Source organism: Colletotrichum paranaense, assembly GCF_030867605.1.
Source record: "Colletotrichum paranaense strain IMI 384185 chromosome Unknown Scaffold_12.1, whole genome shotgun sequence".
Taxonomy (NCBI): domain Eukaryota; kingdom Fungi; phylum Ascomycota; class Sordariomycetes; order Glomerellales; family Glomerellaceae; genus Colletotrichum; species Colletotrichum paranaense.
Genome location: NW_026848970.1, coordinates 721053 through 740406, shown reverse-complemented (window position 1 = coordinate 740406; position 19354 = coordinate 721053). Strand labels below are relative to the sequence as shown.

General features: G+C 51.0%; 7 protein-coding genes across 7 annotated transcripts; 2 read left to right on the top strand and 5 right to left on the bottom strand.

Moving 5' to 3' along the window:
• Positions 1 to 320: 320 nt before the first annotated feature.
• On the bottom strand, positions 321 to 1705 carry CPAR01_13156 (acyl-CoA dehydrogenase domain-containing protein; the record flags this gene model as incomplete). Its single annotated transcript, XM_060497410.1, has 2 exons — positions 321 to 1566; positions 1629 to 1705. 2 exons carry the CDS (start codon positions 1703 to 1705, stop codon positions 321 to 323), a joined length of 1323 nt encoding a protein of 440 aa, XP_060343803.1.
• A 732-nt stretch (positions 1706 to 2437) lies between these two features.
• On the bottom strand, positions 2438 to 3838 carry CPAR01_13155 (AMP-dependent synthetase/ligase; the record flags this gene model as incomplete). The annotated part of the gene is made up of 2 exons (XM_060497409.1): positions 2438 to 3504; positions 3661 to 3838. The coding sequence occupies 2 exons, from the start codon at positions 3836 to 3838 to the stop codon at positions 2438 to 2440; spliced, it is 1245 nt and encodes a 414-aa protein (XP_060343802.1).
• Positions 3839 to 5914: 2076 nt separating this feature from the next.
• On the top strand, positions 5915 to 7329 carry CPAR01_13154 (fatty acid desaturase; the record flags this gene model as incomplete). Its single annotated transcript, XM_060497408.1, has 4 exons — positions 5915 to 5965; positions 6042 to 6834; positions 6930 to 7098; positions 7155 to 7329. The coding sequence occupies 4 exons, from the start codon at positions 5915 to 5917 to the stop codon at positions 7327 to 7329; spliced, it is 1188 nt and encodes a 395-aa protein (XP_060343801.1).
• Positions 7330 to 8423: 1094 nt separating this feature from the next.
• Positions 8424 to 10269, top strand: CPAR01_13153 (cytochrome P450 3A9; the record flags this gene model as incomplete). Its single annotated transcript, XM_060497407.1, has 6 exons — positions 8424 to 8776; positions 8851 to 9060; positions 9125 to 9261; positions 9303 to 9942; positions 10000 to 10053; positions 10116 to 10269. 6 exons carry the CDS (start codon positions 8424 to 8426, stop codon positions 10267 to 10269), a joined length of 1548 nt encoding a protein of 515 aa, XP_060343800.1.
• Positions 10270 to 12132: 1863 nt separating this feature from the next.
• Positions 12133 to 13770, bottom strand: CPAR01_13152 (hydroxymethylglutaryl-CoA synthase; the record flags this gene model as incomplete). Its single annotated transcript, XM_060497406.1, has 5 exons — positions 12133 to 12270; positions 12328 to 12459; positions 12516 to 13459; positions 13550 to 13652; positions 13714 to 13770. The coding sequence occupies 5 exons, from the start codon at positions 13768 to 13770 to the stop codon at positions 12133 to 12135; spliced, it is 1374 nt and encodes a 457-aa protein (XP_060343799.1).
• A 1218-nt stretch (positions 13771 to 14988) lies between these two features.
• Positions 14989 to 17615, bottom strand: CPAR01_13151 (uncharacterized protein; the record flags this gene model as incomplete). The annotated part of the gene is made up of 8 exons (XM_060497405.1): positions 14989 to 15733; positions 15800 to 15915; positions 15962 to 16030; positions 16164 to 16264; positions 16329 to 17158; positions 17221 to 17410; positions 17467 to 17498; positions 17611 to 17615. 8 exons carry the CDS (start codon positions 17613 to 17615, stop codon positions 14989 to 14991), a joined length of 2088 nt encoding a protein of 695 aa, XP_060343798.1.
• A 661-nt stretch (positions 17616 to 18276) lies between these two features.
• CPAR01_13150 (salicylate hydroxylase) lies at positions 18277 to 19353 on the bottom strand (the record flags this gene model as incomplete). Its single annotated transcript, XM_060497404.1, has 1 exon — positions 18277 to 19353. One exon carries the CDS (start codon positions 19351 to 19353, stop codon positions 18277 to 18279), a length of 1077 nt encoding a protein of 358 aa, XP_060343797.1.
• Between the last annotated feature and the right edge of the window lies 1 nt (position 19354).

Below are 19354 nucleotides of genomic sequence, written 5' to 3'. Positions count from 1 at the left end.
AGGCGTACAACCCTGAGCATCTTTTCTGCACTCCATCAACGGCCACTTGTCGATATATCGGACGACACGTGGACGTCTCGGTTTTGGTCTCATTCTCGAACACCTCGTATCATGGCCCAAGTAGCGGCTTCAGCACCCATGACTCGCAGCCCAGCCATGCCATGTCACCACGTATTGAACCTTTGCGGATCACGGAAGCAATAGCGCTATTCTAGACAACCGACACCAGTCATACATAACATGCAATGAAGTCGGTTCAGGGCTACAGAAAGTGTGTTTTAAGCTTGTTATAATCTGATTTCCAAGCCATCGAAAGCTTCTTAGAGTTTCGCGCCTCGATCAGAAGCTCGTTTGTGCTCCTCGCGCCACGCAAGGTCACTCAGAATCTCCTCACTCCCACCACCAATGACTTTCAAACGGAGGTCCCGAGAAATCTGCTCCGTCATGGTCACCCCCTTTTCGTAGCCTATTCCGCCGTGGATTTGCTGGCTCTCTCTAACGGCTTGCTCTACGATCCTGCCGCCTTGGATCTTTGCCAACGCAATTCTGCTTGCAACGTCCTTGGTCTGCCAGCCGTGAATATGGACGTGGTAGGCAATTTGCTCCAGCCACGCCCAATGGCCCTCGACCTCGCGAGCAAGCGCCGCCAGCTTATGCCGTATAATCTGATTCGAGGCGAGAGGTTTTCCAAATGTCTCTCGATCATGTGCGTGCTGCAGTGCCTCCGAAAGACACATTCGGGCTTGTCTGTTGCAGTCCACTGTGAGGATGAAGCGCTCCTTATTGAAGTTTCGCATGATGATAGGGAACGCCCCGTTCTCTTTGCCCAGCAAGTGATCAGCTGGCACCTTCACGTCTTCCAATACGACCCATGAGGAACCACCGGCGTTGTGCCCGGAATTGTGGATCTTCCTGATCGTGACACCGGGGGAGTTCAAAGGCACGACCAGCAGCGAGATACCACTCCGCCCTGGCTCGCCCATTCGGACGGCGGTGGTCATGTGGGTTGCCCAAGGTGCTCCCGTAACCCACTTCTTGCGGCCGTTGACGACATAGTGTTTGCCGTCGGGAGCTTTCTCTGCAGCAGCCCGGATGGCGCTCACATCACTGCCGGCCGTGGGCTCCGTGATGGCGAGACAGAAGCTAGTCTCCCAGGTAAAGAGACCAGGAAGCCATCGTCTCTTCTGCTCCTCAATCCCGGCAGCAAAGATGGGCGGCGCACCCACATTGGATGCCCCCGCCAGAGCGAGGGGGACCCCACTGGGCATGCGGGCCATCTCGTCCATGAGAACCAGCTCGTGAAAGACATCCAGCTTGTCGAACGCAATACCCGCAACAGTTATGAGTTCCTTGGGTCGGTACTCTTTTGGGACATCGAGGAAAGCAAGACCGGACTTGGCAAACTTCAACCTCGCTGATAGAGGGGCTTCCCCAGCTGCCTCCCATTCCTGCGCGTAGGGAAGCAAGTGAGTGTCGACAAAGTCTCGTACGTACGTCTGGAACCGCCGGTGAGAGTCATTGTAGTAGGGACTCTCCAGAGCATGGAACCACGCCGGCTCGCCCCACCTGAATCCCGTGTTAGATGATAACTTGAACGGATGAGGAAAAAGGAGGGATCGGGGTAGTACGGAGCGAGGACGCCTGTCGTCTTGTATTCCTTACCGGGACCGGCCTGCCTTGATCCTTTGGCGGTTATCTCGGACATGTTGCAATTTCGTTGCCAGTTCTGTGACCTGTTATGCATTTGATGTGCGGAGATTGGTGCTGATGACTGGACATCCGTGTCCAAGGGGCATGGGTCTCGTAATTGAATGAGCTGGTCCTTGAGAGCACTTGGGAACGCTTTTTGATGAAGTGGCAGGCGATAGACACCGCGCGGGGAAGAGGAAGTTGCAACCAAAGCATGTTACGCTAAAAACTTTGCGTTTGCAGGGAAGCACTTTCAAGTGAAGTTTGTATCAGACGTGACTAGTTCAATGCGATGCGATCAAGTTGGCGCGAGTCAAGAGAGCAAAAATCAACGGCGATTGCTCAATCTGGCCGGTTCCGCCTGAACTCCGCTTCAGCTCAAGAGGTGTTGGTCAGTTCGTCCGGGGAAGACAACAAGGGTTATCGGTCTTGGCCTCCGAGAGACAACCCGCGGGGTCCTGACAAAAGTCCGAGGACCTGGATCCCGCTCCGTACCAGGCGCCTACCAGCCCCAATCAAGAGAGCTTGCCTAACGAGATTTACGACCAGTGCATCGTAGCGAGAACAAAAGCTTGTTTCATTGACAATCCCAGTTATTCCGTTGTGGAGTGCCAGCGACTCGTTTAATTCGTGGTGATTCAAATCCCCTCACGCGGCAAGGGGGTGCCTACAACTTCTTCTAGACTTTGGTGCAACAACGTCAAGTACTCTCTACACAACTTCACACGTCGTATGAATAAACATATAACTAAATAGTGGTCGACCGAAGATCCTGTACTTCGACAATCTTTCCACTTCTTGGGTTAACAGCGAGTTCCTGCATGGTAATAAACTTAATCCTCAACGGGTTGATAAGGTCCTTCTCGACGTGTTCCCGAAACATGGGACGCACCACGCCCATCTCTTCCCTCAGCTCCGCCTGCAGCTGTGAACTCTCCTCATCTGTAGCCGGGGTAAATGCGACGTTCAGAGTCAAGAGGTCTTTTCTGTCTTCTCGTGTGACAATGGCTTGCAAACGTCGGACTGGTCGGCCTCTGAGGATCGTGGACACTATGCGCCGGAGGTCCACGAAGTCGACGGAAACGGGTCCGAGGCGGATGGCCGTGCGGTCCCTGTCGAGGACACGGAAAAGGCCTAGAGCTGGGTCAACCCAAGCAGCCCGATCTCCAGAAGGGTAGCGAACAATGGGCATGAGTTGACGCTCCAGGTTGGTCACGACCAAGCTGCCGACCTCTCCTGGGGTAGTAGTGACCTTGCCGTCTTCAGTGATGATCTCCACGATGATGTTTGGATCGTTGACTTGGTGAAGCCTGGTGTCGTTTGTGTAGTGCTCTGGCTTCGGTGGTAAGCCGATGATTCCGCAGTCCATAGACCCGTAGACGACGGATCTGATTGTTGCATTCGGGAAGGCAACTTTCAGCAGCCCCGCCTGATCATCATAGAATGCTTCCCCTGAGAAAAGCAGCAGGCGGACATATGAGTGGGTCTTGCCACTGCTGAGGATGCGTTCTGAGAGTTGCAACATGGTAGTCACCGTGGCGAGGATGACCGTTGCCTCGAACTCAACGATCTGTCGTTCCATAGACTCCAAGGATACGTGTCCAGCTATGGGCAGCTGGACTGCACCGCTTGGAAGATGATAGACAGAGAGGATGTGCAATAAGAAGCTGCCGTAAAGGTCGCCGGCGTAGAACAGATTGGCAACCATGTCTCCCTCGCCGACTCCGCAGCGTCCCAAGCTCTCTGCTAGTTGTGTCGAAAGGCCATGAAGTTCCTTCTGGTTGTAGAACGACACTTTGGGGTGTGTGGTTGTTCCTGGACAGAGCAATGTTAGTATACATGTATTACAAGTTGGTCAACCCGTCATGGAGCCTGGAAGGCAGCCTATGATAAGTGGTATGAGAAGTGCGCACAACTCGCCTCCAGTTTTGAAAACTATGCCATCTTTCTGTTTTGATGTCACAACCTTACTGTTCCGACATGTGTTTGATGCCCAGAAAGATTCATGGTCAACGACGGGCAAATCCCTTAAAGACACCGACGCATCTTCAAGAGTCTTACACAGCTTCCAGGACTGGGCGTAATAAGGAGAATTCAATTTGACAAATCTGATGAAGTCTTCGAGCCTTCTGGCCTTGGAAACCGTCATGTTGTTGATGTAAGGTATCAGTGCATCTAGAGTTCGGGATGCTACGAGTTCAGCTTCAACTCGAGGCTTTGAATAAGTACTCAAAGAAAATGTACGGCCTTCGGTTATGCCACAACAATTCTTAAGTGCCCCCTCATAACTGCAACATAGACACGAATCTCACCGGCAAACGGGTAACGGCACACGCAAATTGTCGGATTTGATTACTTCCTAGATCCTCGCCGTTGGAACTCCCTCTTGCGCATCTCACAAGAGTTCTGCATTGTATGCGTACAGCGATTAAAGTTTCGACTCGCAGGGAGTTGCGACGGCTCTGATTGAGGCAAGAGTTGCCATACTGACAATTGTCAATAGACATCCGTACTTGCACCAAACCCAAGACAACCAGAGAGAGAAAGGGTTGCCCCGGATCCCGATCCTCGTAACCTCTGCTCATTTCTAGAATCCACAACGAAGCCAATTAAGCTTTTGACTGCTTCCGTCCAACGGCGCAAAGTCTCGCAATCTGGACAGGACGTGCGCCGAGGCCCCCGCTAACCCTAACCTTGTGCTCAGGCCCGGCCTCGTCAGATTGACAAAGATAGCAGATGGTGGCTGGCAATACAAGAGAGACCGTAGACGGCTCAGCCACAGAGCCGGTCGAACTCGTTCGGGAAGCTCAAAAGGGGGCGCATTAGCACATGTCAAAGGTCAAAGGGAAATGAATGACTTGTGCGTCCCTTTCTCCCGCAATCCTCCCCCCCTCTTTCCGTAAAGCCCCGAGTGGGACGCGACGTTACCGCACGGTCCCATGTTTTGAACAGCTTGGGGGCGGTCTCTGAATCTGGGCAATGAGGGGAGAGGGATTGGAGAAGATGGAGAGGTTCCTGAAGCCAAAGACCCCCACCGTTTGGCCAATGGAGTTTGTCGAAATGCCACTCTGTCAACAAATGGAGTTCCCAGGGTCCTGTTAGGTGCTACCACCGTCTTTCTCTGCCTTGGAACTCCACGTTAAACGAGATTCAAGCTCAAACATACACAGTGGGTTTCATTTCCCACTTGGAAGCAGAGAGCAAGGGGTGCAAAAGTGTTGGGGTTGAGAACCTTTGTGTGGGCTTTTTCCAAGACTTCTGTTATCCGCACGTGGAACCGGACCCTTGGAAATCTTGCACGACTAGGCCAAATTGCGTTTAGTTCCGTTTAAGCGACGAAGCCTCTTCTTGAACGTGCTAGGATCTTGCAGCAGATTAGATCCGCGTTTCTCAACACCTCCCTCCCGAGTTGCCAGATACGCGTTCACCGCCCGGGACTGCTGGCTGCCTCTTTGATTGTTTCATCTTATGGTACCATGGAAGGTGTCATAGAACTGACACTTCGGCCGCGAGGCCACGTTTGCGAAGGAAGACACCGAGACATTCTTCAACACCCACGGTACCGGTTTTTTGCTTTGTGCTCGACGTGTGGCGGCCATCATCGAGTCATGGAATATGCTGCGGAATACGCCCAGCCCGAGGCTCTGCGATGCTTTGGGGCAAGCCACAAGGTTAGACCCAGTGGCGAGTCACGTCTCGAGGCAGTCTCGAGCAATTCTAAACACTCGACTTTTGACAGCAGTAAGATGAAATTTTCTGCCGCCGAGCCTAACCCCCCCAATGCATGTGGGCAAGGCAAGGCAAAGACAACCTAGCAAGGGAAGGGGGGAAACCGAGAAAAAAAAAAAGTAGTCCAGACTGTTTGGACCCCTATTCCAGGGATCGTCTCTCACCGTGGGTAACGGCCCACCTTTAATGCTGCCGCTCCTAAAAAAAGGGTCAAGGAGACACGTCTCTCTCGTTGGCGGTCTGCTTCCCGGGTCCCTTGTGAAGTCTGACTAGAAACCTTTTTGTCTTTTGCCTAACCTCGGGCACCTGAGAAAATTTCACCCTTTTCCCCAGACCTCTTAGCTTCAGCTTCCCTCTGGTTCCTTCCTTTACTCATCCATAATACGGTGCGGTCTCGAGAGCGTATCCTTCTTTCCCCTTCGTTCATCTCATATTATATCCATTGAGCAATAGTGAGGAGATCCCAAACAACCTGGTCTGCACCTTATCATACGCAATGGCGACCCAACGTACCTCGTCTACCGTGGTGGTCGAGAAGCCCCAGAAGGTTAGTCGGCAAACAGCTTCCGATGCGCCGCCATCGATCTCGATGACCGATCATTGATCACTGACCCTCCTCATAGAAGACCAACGAGCCTGTCTTCCCTGATATTCAGACCATCAGAGATGCCATCCCGGCTCACTGCTTCGAGCCTTCGCTCGTGACTTCCTACTACTATGTCGTCCGCGACCTCACCATGGTCGCCGGCCTCGTCTGGGCTGCTCTCACCTACATCCCCGGCATTCAGGACCCCATCCTGCGCGCCACCGCCTGGATGGTCTACGGCTTTGTACAGGGTCTCATCTGCACCGGTGTCTGGATTCTCGGCCACGAGTGCGGCCACGGCGCCTTCTCCAAGTCCGACAAAGTGAACAACATCACCGGATGGGCCCTTCACTCCTTCCTTCTCGTCCCCTACTTCTCATGGAAGTTCTCTCACCACCGCCACCACCGCTTCACCGGTCACATGAAGAAAGACATGGCCTTCGTTCCTGCCACCGCTCCCAAGCCCTCCAAGAAGCCCTTGTTCGGAAGCATCGACCTTCACGAGCTCTTCGAGGACACGCCCATTGCCCAGGCCATCAACCTGCTCACCCACCAGCTCTTCGGATGGCAGGCGTACCTCTTCTTCAATGCCACCGCCGGCAAGGGTAGCTTGCAGCGTGAGGTCAACGGTCTCGGACGTTGGCTGGGTGTCAGCCACTTCGGCCCCACCAGTGCCGTGTTCCGTCCCAATGAGGCTATCTTCATTGCCATTTCTGATATTGGCCTGGCCATCACCTTCTCCGCCCTGTACTATGCTTCCACCATCCTCGATGTCTCCACCGTCGCTCTCCTCTACGCGGTCCCCTACTTCTGGGTCCACCACTGGCTCGGTACGCCCCCCTCCCCCTTCACTTGTGATCCTTGAAGCTTGGCATTTGGGTTTCACAAGCAAATGTGTTTATCATAGTGCTAATTGACCCCTCAGTTGCCATCACTTACCTCCACCACAACCACCCTGAGGTCCACCACTACACTGAGGAGGGCTGGACTTTCGTCAAGGGTGCCATTGCCACCGTTGACCGTGAGTTCGGCTTCATCGGCAAGCACCTCTTCCACGGCATCATTGAGAAGCACGTTGTTCACCACCTGTTCCCGTAAGTTTTGCCTCTCATCATGAGAAATCTCCCGAGCCATCGCTAACAGATCCTAGCCGCATTCCTTTCTACAAGGCTGACGAGGCTACTGAGGCCATCAAGCCTGTCCTTGGTGACCTGTACAACCACGATGGCCGCAGCTTCCTCGGCCAGCTCTGGTCCGTTTTCGGCACTCTCAAGTATGTCGAGAACGACCCCAACTGCCCCGGCGCCATGAGATGGGCCAAATAGAGGGTGGTTGCTGTACAAAATGCAACACGGTTTTCTTTAGACGGACATAAAGAGACATAGACGACATAGACATTTTTAGACTCAAAGACCGCAGAGTCAAAGCTTGATAGAGCGGAAGCACGTAAGGAGTTTAGAGACAAGGGGAAATAGACCAAAAGTTCTCGACCAAATGGCAGGGCCAAGGCTCAGAATTCTTTTGAAACTGCATCTCCACCGTGAATAAGGCACAGTCTTGTCGTTCACCATGATGTGAGATATTCGTTTTTAGGTTCTCGTGATGACAGACGCGTTAAAGTTAATGAGTATTTTTGGGCAATAGGCGACCTTGCCAAATGGTTTCCTGAAAAGGAAAGGAAGTACCGCGAGATAACTGGAAATGAGTAACATGGGATTACACTTGAACAGAGTTTACACCAAGCACATCAGATTTGGGGATCGAGTGCAACCTATCTCCATGTTCCCGCTTAATTTGCATGACACGCGATTTCCAGCCAAGGAGTAGCCCAGTCAATGAGTGTGTACCATTCTGGACCATCCGATTCGCGCTTGCGTCGTCTCTTGGGTGCCATGTTGGTGAACTCGCTTGTTCCCAGACCGAAGGAAAAGCGCAACAAGCCCAGCTCCCTGGGCTCCCATCATCCGAGCTAATATAACAGAGTTTACACAGCTTGAAACAGTGCGCGCAGCATATTCACGACAGCCTCGCAGGCTGACGATGGCTACATGTACATCTGAACTGAGTCGTGCAATTCAAAGGAGCCTCGGACTGTTGTGCAGATCCAGCCACGTACCGTAACCTCCGGTCTGGGTTGGCTTGCGCAACCTCTCAGCAGGAAGCACCGGGGCTAGCGGGGGGTCTAGATCACGAAATAGCTCCTGCAGACTTATGTGTGTTCGTCTTATATCATCCCGAGGAGATGGCTCCGGGTCTCATGTCATAGAAGATCATCGCCCGCTTCCTGTCAAAGATTGTTATGTCCCTCTGTTCTCTTATTGTCTCTGACCTTTCATCTCATCATCCACCAGTCATTCAATCATTGAAAAAGCATCGCTAGCATCTTGCCCTGATCAAGACGATCAACAACGGCGACACAATGGCGTTGGCCTACATACTTGCCGTCTACTTCCTAGTAGTTGTCCTCGCCGGTCTTCAACTCAAACAGAAGATCAAAGCTCTCAAGTCTCCCCTGAGAAAACTTCCTGGGCCTTGGTATGCTCCTCTCACAACATTGCATTTACGTTATCTCTTCTCAACCGGAACCATCTGGAAGTTGGTAGAGAGAAGCCACAACAAATATGGGCCGATTATCCGACTCGGCCCCCGACAGGTCTGGATCTCTGACAAGGAGGCCATGAAACAGATCTTGGTCAAGACGGATCTTCCCAAAGTTGCCATGTATGCCGAAATTTCCAGAGACAAATTCAGTCCCGGACTATTTGGCGAGATGTAAGTCGTTCCCTTTTTTTCTGCCCACAATGTGCACTTGCAACGTGAGCCTAACTCAACGTCGTTGGAAAAAGTCGCCAAGAGCCGCACAGGCGCCTTAAGCGTTTCCTGTTCCCTGCTTTTACGGTCAACTACATTGACAACCTTGAGATGTTCTTCAAGAGCACCGTTCGTGACGTGCTCAACAAGTACCAGACACAGATCAACGAGGATGCGGTACACTATGCAAAAAAGGGTATCGAGGTCGACTTAATGGACGACCTTCACAACGTGGCCCTTGACATGTAAGCCAATACTTCCGCAGCCATCTTGGTCTTTCTCTTGCACGGCTTCTTACTTGAGTAACAGCATGGGAGAGTGTTCATTCGGCAAGGGGTTCGGACAGACCAATCCCAATAGCTTAATCGAAGATGGAGTTGACGAGAAGATTTGGAAGTCAATCCCTCGCTCCATTTTCGATGGTCTCAGCAAGCGATACCAGGCAAGTCAATCTTTTGTTACAGACGAAATGTCTTGATTCCCTCAGTGCTTACTTGTACAAAGACTGTATATGTCAAGAAATTCTTCCGCGCCCTGGGAATCGACCTCCAATTCGACTGGCCCGCCGAGATGATCACAGCAATCGACGCCGTAGTCCAACGACGCAAGCGCACTCCGGACGTTGAGCGCCGAGACCTCCTCCAGCACCTTATCGAAGAGGGCAAAAAGCCTGACACCGGCACTAGCATGTCTGTCCGCGACATTGTCGACCAAATGGCCGAGATCCTCCTTGCCGGTTCCGAAACAACATCCGGCACTATCGGCTGCCTCTTTCTCGAGCTTGCCCGTAACCCCGACGTCCGCGCCAAGCTCTTCGCCTCTCTCCCGTCCAAGGGCTTCAACGACGAGATTGTGACCAGCAAATCGGTTCGCAACGAGGAGGAATACGAGTACCTCGAAGCCTGCATCAAGGAGAACCTCCGCTTGCATCCTATTGCTTCGGAGATGGGCCGCCGGACTGGCAATCAGTGGATCAACCTCTGTGGCTATGATCTACCGCCTCACACAGTAGTTTCGGCTTCATACCGCGATCTTCACCGCAACGAGGCTTTCTGGCCCCAGGCAGTACGGTTCTGGCCCGAGAGGTGGCTATCCGAAGACAAGAGAGACGGGGCACCCGCACCTGAGTAAGTCCCAATGGTTTCCTTCCCATAATAAAATCTTCGTACTAACGAAGCCTCCAGTATGGACGCGTATTACCCCTTTTCTGGAGGCAAGCATTCGTGCATTGGTATCAAGTAAGTCTTAGTACAATGCTTCTCGTTATTGTCGAGCAACTATGCTGATAGAGTCGATAAAGCTTTGCGTGGGCCGAGATGAGAATGGTTGCCGCCAATCTCTTACAAAGATTCGATGTGCTGGAAGTTCCGGATCAAGACATAGACTTCCGCCAGTACATCACCATGCAGTTTGCAACTGGTCACTGGAATGTTGTTCTCAAGCCAAGAAATTGATTACAAGTCATTAGACTCTTACGAAGAAACATTCACAAAGCATGACCTTTGGCATTCGGATTGAAAAGAATCCATAGCTTGTCTCTCTAAAACTGAGTTGCGGGGTTGAGATTTGTGTTCAAGCGATAGCATTGTACGCCAACTGTGTCCAAGGCATCGATCTAAGGGCAAACTGCGATCTAGACATAAGCGAGATTAAATATAATTGGTTGATTGCATTCAAGGTGCGCAACAGCTGATGAATCGACTATCTAGATAGTCTACGTCTTGCAGGACTTGGCTAACCCCCGTCCCTAAGTCCTTGGTAGCGGCTTACACGGATGAGAGACTTTGCCTGAGATACTGCAATAGTCAACGCTCCCACCGGCTATGTTGCATTCAACAGCTCGGAGGGACTAGAACAGGAAGTACTTGCAAAGAACCCCAGTTCCAGCAATGACCACCAGCTTGACGACGTGAGGGTGTTTCTGGGATACTACGTGGCGGGAAAACTCCGCTCATAGGACAGAAACCATGTTCCTTACTGCAACGAAATGCATGTGAAAAGCTTATTCGCGAAGGAATTTGCAAAGTGCGAGCGGTTTATCTGCCCTTGTTAAACCCCCATAATGGGTCTGTTGCATGCTATATCGACGGACCGACGTTGACGTCTCAGTAGCATGGGTCCGGTTGATTCGGCATGGAGCAAGCAAGTGGCACCAGAAAGCTTATTTCGTGGCTACGGTGGGGTAATTAACACGAGACATATTGATCGAGCCAAAGGTCGCGCGGGGGTAAGGCATTGGAGAAGATGGCCGTCGGCGTAGCCTGCTTGATATCTTCTAGGCACAAGATTTCTCCACTCAGTGGGGGAGACGGATTCGAGGGACTCGAAAGTTGGGAGGGGTTTCGGCATCGGGATTGGGCCCGAGAAGACATTTAACGCTGCAGGCAGAGCCGGGATCGAGACAGGACAGCTTGCATTGGGGTCCTACTTAACCTATCTGAGGTAGCAGATCAATGATGTCCGAGTCATTTGCTATCATGACCGGCTTTGGCTATTAATTCTAGGGTCCACCACGGCAAAGGGATCTCTACAAGAGCCGAAGAAAGAAACGCAAGGATGATCCGTCTCTTCAGTGAAGCTTGAGCCAAAGATGTAGATCTATCTTATTTACTAACTTCAGCCGGTATACAAGCATTGCGGCTGCATGTCTCTAGATCAGATACGGAATCAAGCCCGGGCATCTAGAGAGGACCAAAGAAAATTACCAACGCGAGAGTCAAAGATCTCAAGTTCTAGTCTTACATAAATAGCTGCAAGATCAGCTCAAGTGAGCACTTAGGATAAGCTTCGAACAACTTCGGAAGACCGTTTGTTATGGGAAGGTAAAGTGCTTTGGCCTGAATTTGCAGCCGACGGGTTACCTTGAATCTTTGTCTTCAGATCGACCATTAGAGTTACTGCGTCGACGGCGGGTTAGTTGCTAATGATGCAGCCCCAAACCGTAGGACTAGCAGACTCAATCTAGCGTAGTTCCCAAGCCTAGCCCTTCTATTTCATCTGATTCCTTTCGAGTTAAAAAATGCTGATGGAAGCCTGTGGATGAAAGGGGCCTAGATTAAACACTACAAGCAGTCCAAGCTAGGTAATCTGGTCAGTGGGCATCGGCTACATTGTCGTTCGCTTTAGGGTAATGCATTTCAGGCTTGCAATCTGAAGCTAGCATGAATATAGAGGCCACCTAATCGAAATTATCTTAGAAACTTTTGGAATTCTATCTACATTGATGTTCTAAGCCGAGTCCTCCTCCTTTAAGCCAAGCTACTACTAAAGTCTTATTATAAACCAAGACCTGAGCTGAGGGTACCATAGGCGGGAGTTCACGGCTTCACAGCGTAGAACCTGCGGTAAGCATCGTCAACTCTCTGCAGGTAGTACGTTCCAGGAGCCATGACTTCAATACTTCCAGCAGGCTCATAGCCTTTGGCGCCATATGCCTTCAATCTGAGAAAGCAGGCCTGCGAATTAGTGATTAGTAGCGGCTCGCAAAAACCCAGGGTTAGATTCACTCTCACCTCTTCATACTGCTCAGGCGTACAAATTTCACGTTGCTCGAGACGCTTCATAAGATCAATCTTCTGGACCATCTCGCTGAGATCTCCCGTAATCTTGAGCCCATAGAGAGTGCTGGCAATACCGCTGCCATACTAATGTCGCGTCTCTCGTCAGCAAGATATTCGCCCATGAATATTACAAGACTTACACTGAACATGCCGATAGTCTTCCCAACACTGTCTCTGAGATCGATGTGGCTGATCAAGCTGATGAGAGAGCAGTACAGACTAGCTGTGTACATGTTGCCGCATAAAGTGGGAGCGGCAATGCAGGGCTCAACTCTCGCTTTAAAGAGATCCTTGGACTGGGTGACAAAGATCTTTTCAAGTTCCTTGCTCTTCAGAGACTCCTCGTAGCTGAGCCCGCGGAGCTCTTCCGTCAACGTCGCCTCCCATCGGCTCTTGTCACTATCCAGTCGGAAGTCGTTGTACAACAGTCGTCCATACGACTTGCTCACAATCTTGCAGTTGGGGGTGTGAAATGCCATGTAGTTGAATATGTTCAGCAGGTTGTCAGTATCAGTTTTCGGCCCAAGTCCGTTTGTGCGTTGGTTAGCTGCTTCTACCTTCTCACGAAGACGTTGATAGCAACCGTCCAGTGCTGACATGTACGACCGAAGCGACTCATGTCCATTAACCAGAGGGAACTCTGCTTTGAGATCAGGTTTGTAAAAGTCGTAGGCATGGGTCATGAAGGTTCCCTTGAGCGCCGGCTCCATTGAAAGCAGCGCATTTGGGCCCACGAGCATGGCGACACAACCGGCACCGCCCGTGGGACGAGAGGCGGGCTCGTTGTACAAGGCAATGTCTGACGCAACAACGATAGCGTTTCGGCCGTCCCATGATCTGGACTCGACCCAGTTGACAGCGTTGAACAAGGCGCTCGTGCCACCGTAGCATGCGTTAATGGTGTCGATACCTTCCAGGCTGGTGTTCCCGGCAGGCTCGAAGAGCTGGGTCAGCACTGTCTTGACAGACTTAGCTTTATCAACCAAGGATTCGGTGCCAACTTCGAGGCGGCCAATCGAGTTGGGGTTGATGTCGTACTTTCGCATGAGCGAAGATATGGCAGTGAGGGCCATGGAAGATGCATCTAAGCTAGTCAGTAGCTATCGCTGATGTAGAGGATGCCAGACCCAGAGCCTGGCCGAAGTAAGAGTGCCCTGGACGGGCGATAACTTACCCTCACGGTCGTTGCAGAAGTTCATGTATTTGAGGCCCAAGCCAATGGTGTATTTACCCGCTGAGACGCCTTGGTGCTGCTCAAAGAGAGACTGGTCCAAGCACTGGAGTGATTGATGTTAGCTCTGATAGATGATGTATGAATTTGTAGAAGGAGATGCGGACCTGTCCAGGGACGTAGATTTCCATGGCTTTGATGCCAACATTCTCAGGGTATGCCATAGCGAATGAAAAAGATATTTGCTTCTAAACAAAGAGTGAAGATGTAGAACAATGAAGATGTCCACAGTATGAGACTCAAGTGATAGATGCAATACTATATTGATATGATAACAAGACTTGTCTGCTTAGATATCATGCGCTTGAACCATTGAAGTCGCAGAATCCATATATACACAAATTGGACTATGCTGGCAGGAGCTTGATGCTGGGCATGACCTGAATTCAGTAACCTGAAAGCTAGAAGCACAGCCCACGAGATGATCTGGTGTGTTGAGATCGATATCATCCGATTGTTTCCCCATGACCAGCTGAATGTCTTATTCGACAGCCTTCTCTGTCACCCAATTCAGCCTTCTCGATACGAAGAGTGGTGATTTCTCTTGCGAAAATAAGCTTGATCTGTCAACACAGCACCTAGTGCACCCTGACAAGCTGAAGCCGTTGCTTGATCCTTGTGTTTCCACCACCCAAGGTTAGTTCGACGGTCCGCTTACGGACCAACTCAGGTGGATGGAGAGACAAGCAAAGATGCTGATTCGTTCATTGTTTCCGTTTTTCGATCCGTCGAAATTGCTCGTGAACTGAACCTGGTACCTATTTCATGGATTTTACGCCATGTTTCAGCAAGGGTATTTATGATAGCTATGGAAACCGTTGGGAACTTTTGCTCAGGAACCAGTCGGGCGGACCAATCACCAGTCCAAGGTGTCTTTCACTACGGATGCATCCGCGACCCCACATCATAGTCTTTCTGCGACTCCACGAATTGAGCTGCTACCCCATTGCCAAGCTTTTCGTGAGAGCCGCGCCGTCATAACGCGAAACGTCAGGCTTCTTCTCCCTGGGACAGTCAAGATGCAAGGGCTTGCAGGGCGTGGTTCATGGCATTCGTGTCTACGCGTCGAGCGTGGCTTAGCAAATAGATAAGCGAGAAAGATAGGGAAAACAAAAGTACTCACACGGCCACACCCACTGCCCCAACAACACTTGGTAGTGGAACAGGGCTCGGGAACGTAGATCCGAAAGGTCTCCATCGAACGTGATGCACTGCTCATCTAGTTCCTTCAGAATGTCTTGAAACAAGTGGCCGATGGCTTCCAAGCTTTCTCTCTCCCCCTCTAGGACAGAGACAGAAGGTGGTGATGTAAGACTTTGCCGAAGACTCAGCCACCACGAGATAATCAGCGCTAAGCGAAAAAAGGACGAACATGTCACCCATCAGCAATTCAACTCTTGAAATGACGATCCGGAACATGATTGCTTACCAGTCTCATATGCTACCATTGGGCCAAGCCCACCGAATTCGAATGCCGCCTTCCGCTGCCTATGAGCGATGCCTGTCACGGTATCCGCCAACCAAGAAGTCGTAGCGTACTTGATAACAACAAGAACTTTCCTTTCAGTGGGGAAATTGGGGACTGCCAGATGACATTGAGGTTCTTTCGCGATTCTCTTCAGGATCTGGAGCTCCTGGCCCATGTAAAGATGATGGTACGCAGAGCTTAGCAGACATAGACAGTCCGTCATCTTGGGATCGCTCTTCATGCTCTGCGAGCCTCCAGCGTGAGGGTGACTGTGCCATAGAGTTTCCCAGGCTTGAAGGCTCCTCTCTATCTTTGCACAATACTCACGATCAAGGATGGGGGCCATTTCAGGAGAGTACCGTTCTCTAGCACAAATGTTCGCCACGAGAGCCCCAATCAACGTGAGAAGTCCAAATGAGCTCATGGCTACCGCGGGATACTCGCCAGTGAAAACTCGTCTCGAAGTTTCGACGAGATTGACTGGTTTGTACGCCTGCCATTCCTTGTTGTGGGCCCATTCTTCGGCTGACGGTGCTCGCCAGAGGCTGTCGTTTGAGGGGACGATCATTTCCGCTGTTACTTGAGGTGCGGCGACACATGTTGATTCAGGGTCGAGGAGCGATATGGCAGCGTTCAGAATGCAAGTCCAGCTTGCAAGTCTGTACATATAAATGCAGGGAGTTAGATATCGTATTGCATCAGTGGGGGACCAGACGCTCACTGACCTGCTTAACGTCTCTATGAAGACCCAGTCCTTCCAATCAGGGTCCTGAGCTGACTGGACTCCGCGAACTTGAACTTCTACTGCGCGCAGTAACTTGAAAACATCAGAACAAGGTGACTGTGAGATTACTTCAAAGCCAGTGGTTCAAAGACGCCTGACTTACATCTGTTACAAGCGAGAACTGTCGTTGCGCTTGTCGCGCATACCGGGGGTTGGCTGAAAAGGCCCCAAACTGAATACACAATAGGGCAGTCTGTATTGGCCACAAATCTGAGATAGAGCTTTGCAAGAGGTCTTGCTCGTACTGGAGGCAGAATGAGAACCGAGCACAGAGGGACGAAAGACATAAAGGTTGAGCTACGCACCTGAGCTAGGAGATGGCAGGAAGCTTCATAGGCCTTAGAAGCAGGACCATGCTCTGATACAATGCAGCCACCGATGGCCAGCATGCCCAAAAGCAAAGATGCTGCAAGATAGTGTCGCAACTAGTTAGTCAAGCCTCTTTGCTGCCTACTGCGTATGTTGCCTACCTGGAGTAGTTGAAAGGATGAAAGTCGGCCGATGCACTATGGGCGTATGTATGTCAAAGTGTTCGAAGTACGCGTTGATCCAACGTGAAATCTGATTGCGACTGAGACAGATTGAGTCTGAAGTGCTAATTGTAGTGCCCTTTGCCTTGGCGAAAGCGTTGTTGACTGCAATGGCATCGTCATCCGAGCAACTGAACAGATGAGGTGTGTCATAGGAAGATTGGTACTGAGGTAGGCTTTCGGGAGCGTCGAAGGATAGCGAGGCTGGTCTTACACGTCGCCTTGGATCTAAGAGGATGCATGTCTCTGCAGAAGGGGGTGAGATGATGGCGTTGGTATTGAAGTCAAACATCAAGTCTGTGACGCCCCTCAAATCGAAATCGTCTGGGTGGATCTCAGATATGAATGAGTCTCCGAGCATCAGAAAGTCGGAGAGATTGACATGCTGTTCCCCCGAGCCAGGATTGTTCTCAGATGTGGTGGATTCAGTGTTCTCTAGAGAGGCTTCTTGGCTGAGTCGACCTGTTTCGTCAACTTGCTGAGCGGCGATAGTGGTATCCAGAGCAAGATCGGCCTTGCTTATTGTAGCACTCTGATCTACATTCGATTGAGGCGAGCTCAACTCAGACTCGGCTGTATCTTCATCTCCTGATTGGCGAACAACGATAGAATCATCACTGGATTCACCGCCCTGAGGAACAGCCAGGTTCGCAGTACTGATCTCGTCTGTTCGGCTGTCAATGGGACTAGTGGTCACACCCGAATTCTCCACATCATTGAGATCTCTTTGTGGTTCAGTCTGATCAACTGGCTGGCAACGCCCTTCTAACCTGAGAGTTCGATGTAAGTAAGGTATTCATGACCAGGACCTCAAATTAACTTCTCGGCCTACATCAAAATATTGTCTAGTGACTTTCGAGGATCATGTTCTGCACAGGCCTGAGTGTAGCCCTCTTCATGTTGTGATGTCGGTAAACTTTGAGCAGGCTTCCCTGGGCACTTCTTTTGATGTCGACGTAGAACATCTGTCCTGCCAAAACTAGCGCCGCAGGGCAGACATTTGAAAGGCTTTCGGTTCTCATCTGGCCCAATTTAATCAGCTGAAAGATCCGATGGACGAGGTGACCAGTAGACTTACGTGACGCAACGTGTCGTATGAGATGCTCCGCCCTGATAAATGTTTTCTGGCAATAGGTGCACGTATGTGGACGCGGGCGCCCCGGCTGTGCTTGGCCATCTTCACTTGCTTCATGTTCAGGGTGTATCAGAAAGTTGCTCTTACGTCATCAAGAGAGGTGGACGGGTGCTCACAGCTTCTAACTCCCCGCCTAAAGGCCGACTTCTTCATCTCTCGTGGAGACGAACGGGCGTTGTCTCGTTGTCGACTCATTTCCGCTAATATAGCCTCTATGCCGTCTGTTCTGTCGTCCTCGTCTCTTCTCCCAGATGCGGTGAGCAAGTAGGGATATTACTGGCGAATCAAGAAAGATGGAAGTTGTCTTCAGCGCTTTCGGCAATTGAAGGAACGGACATGGAGTTGCGGGGATCCGTGACGCTAGGACCCGGGGTAGGCGGTGCTGATTCAGGCCTGACTCAACAGGTGTATCCGTAGATGGGGCGCTTTCCAAAGGGCCGCTGTTCTTATGTTGTACGAAGCGTGGAAAAGTGCTTGTCGCTAATGTCTTGGCTTTGCAGCGGTGTGTTTGCACGGTTTGACCGGAATCCGGCCAGTCCTAATCCCTCTGCGTGGGTTAAGTCGAAATCCAAGTCTGTTGGCGATGAGTTTGACAGTGTTATTTTCCCGAGTTTACTCAACCTATGAATGAATCTTAGGTGGACTGTTATTTGAAATAATATCATATCATAGCAGGTGCTATGTTTTGGATATTTGATACAAGGTCTTGTCTGCGATGACTATTGATCTAAAGTCTTTTCGTGTCCGCGCCTTTCAACCACTGTTAACACTAAGCCTCTGCTTGACAATTTCCGACACCTCATCCCACTTCTCATCGACCAATCTTTCAGCATCGTTTTCCCAAAGATACAGATTCTGCATCATGGTGGCGTTGATGTCGAATTCCTCCTTGAAAGCTTTGCTGTCCTCATCATGCAAGTTGTGCCATATTTCTCTTTGCTTGATCCCAGTCGCCTGTGCTTCGGCAACGTAGTCGTGTCGGATTTCGAAGTAGGTATGCAAGGCTAGGGGGATATTGCCTGCACATTTTGAGAGACATTTGGCTATGGTGGCTCCGTCTTCGATGGCTTGACTAGCACCTTGAGTCGAAGTGGGTAGAAAGGGATGTGCAGCATCACCCATCAAAGTAATTAGCCCGGAGTCTGCGACCCATTTGTCGAGGCAAGGGCGGTACACGAGCTTCCAGTCAATGACTGAAGGCATCTTTTCCCACACTCTTCTGACAGCAGGATCCCATCCTTCTAGACATGCCAACACATCATCTTTGGTGGCCTCTTTAGTCCAACTCTCCGCGACGTCCCCAACGTCTTTGTGAGTCAAGACCGCATTGATCTCTTTTCCACCCTGCAGAGTGCTAATGAACCCATGAGAGTCCTTGGCCAGGAACAATCGGATTGAATCACCATCTCTGAGGAATTTACTGGTCAAAGGGTCATCGCGAAGGAGGTCACCGCTCATGAATGATCGGTAGATGGCGTATCCGCTTGCCTGAGGTTTATCTTCATAACCCAGCACAGTCGTGCGTCCCTTGCTTCTGACGCCGTCCGCGATGATGACGACATCTGATTGAATTATTTCTCCTGTGGAAAGGGTTATGCTAGGTTGACTGGGATCGTAGACTTCGACTCGCTCGCCAAGCCGGATTTTGACGCCCTGTTCGAGAGCGAAGTCCTTCATAATGAGGTGGAAGTCGCCTCTGTGACCGATGATTTGGCGGCATCCGTAATTCTCCACGGACTTTCCAATTTGGTCGTCGATGCCAAGGACTTTGTCGGATGAATCGAAGTTATAGATGCGCATCTCGGTACTCTGACTTGCAATTGGCTCCATT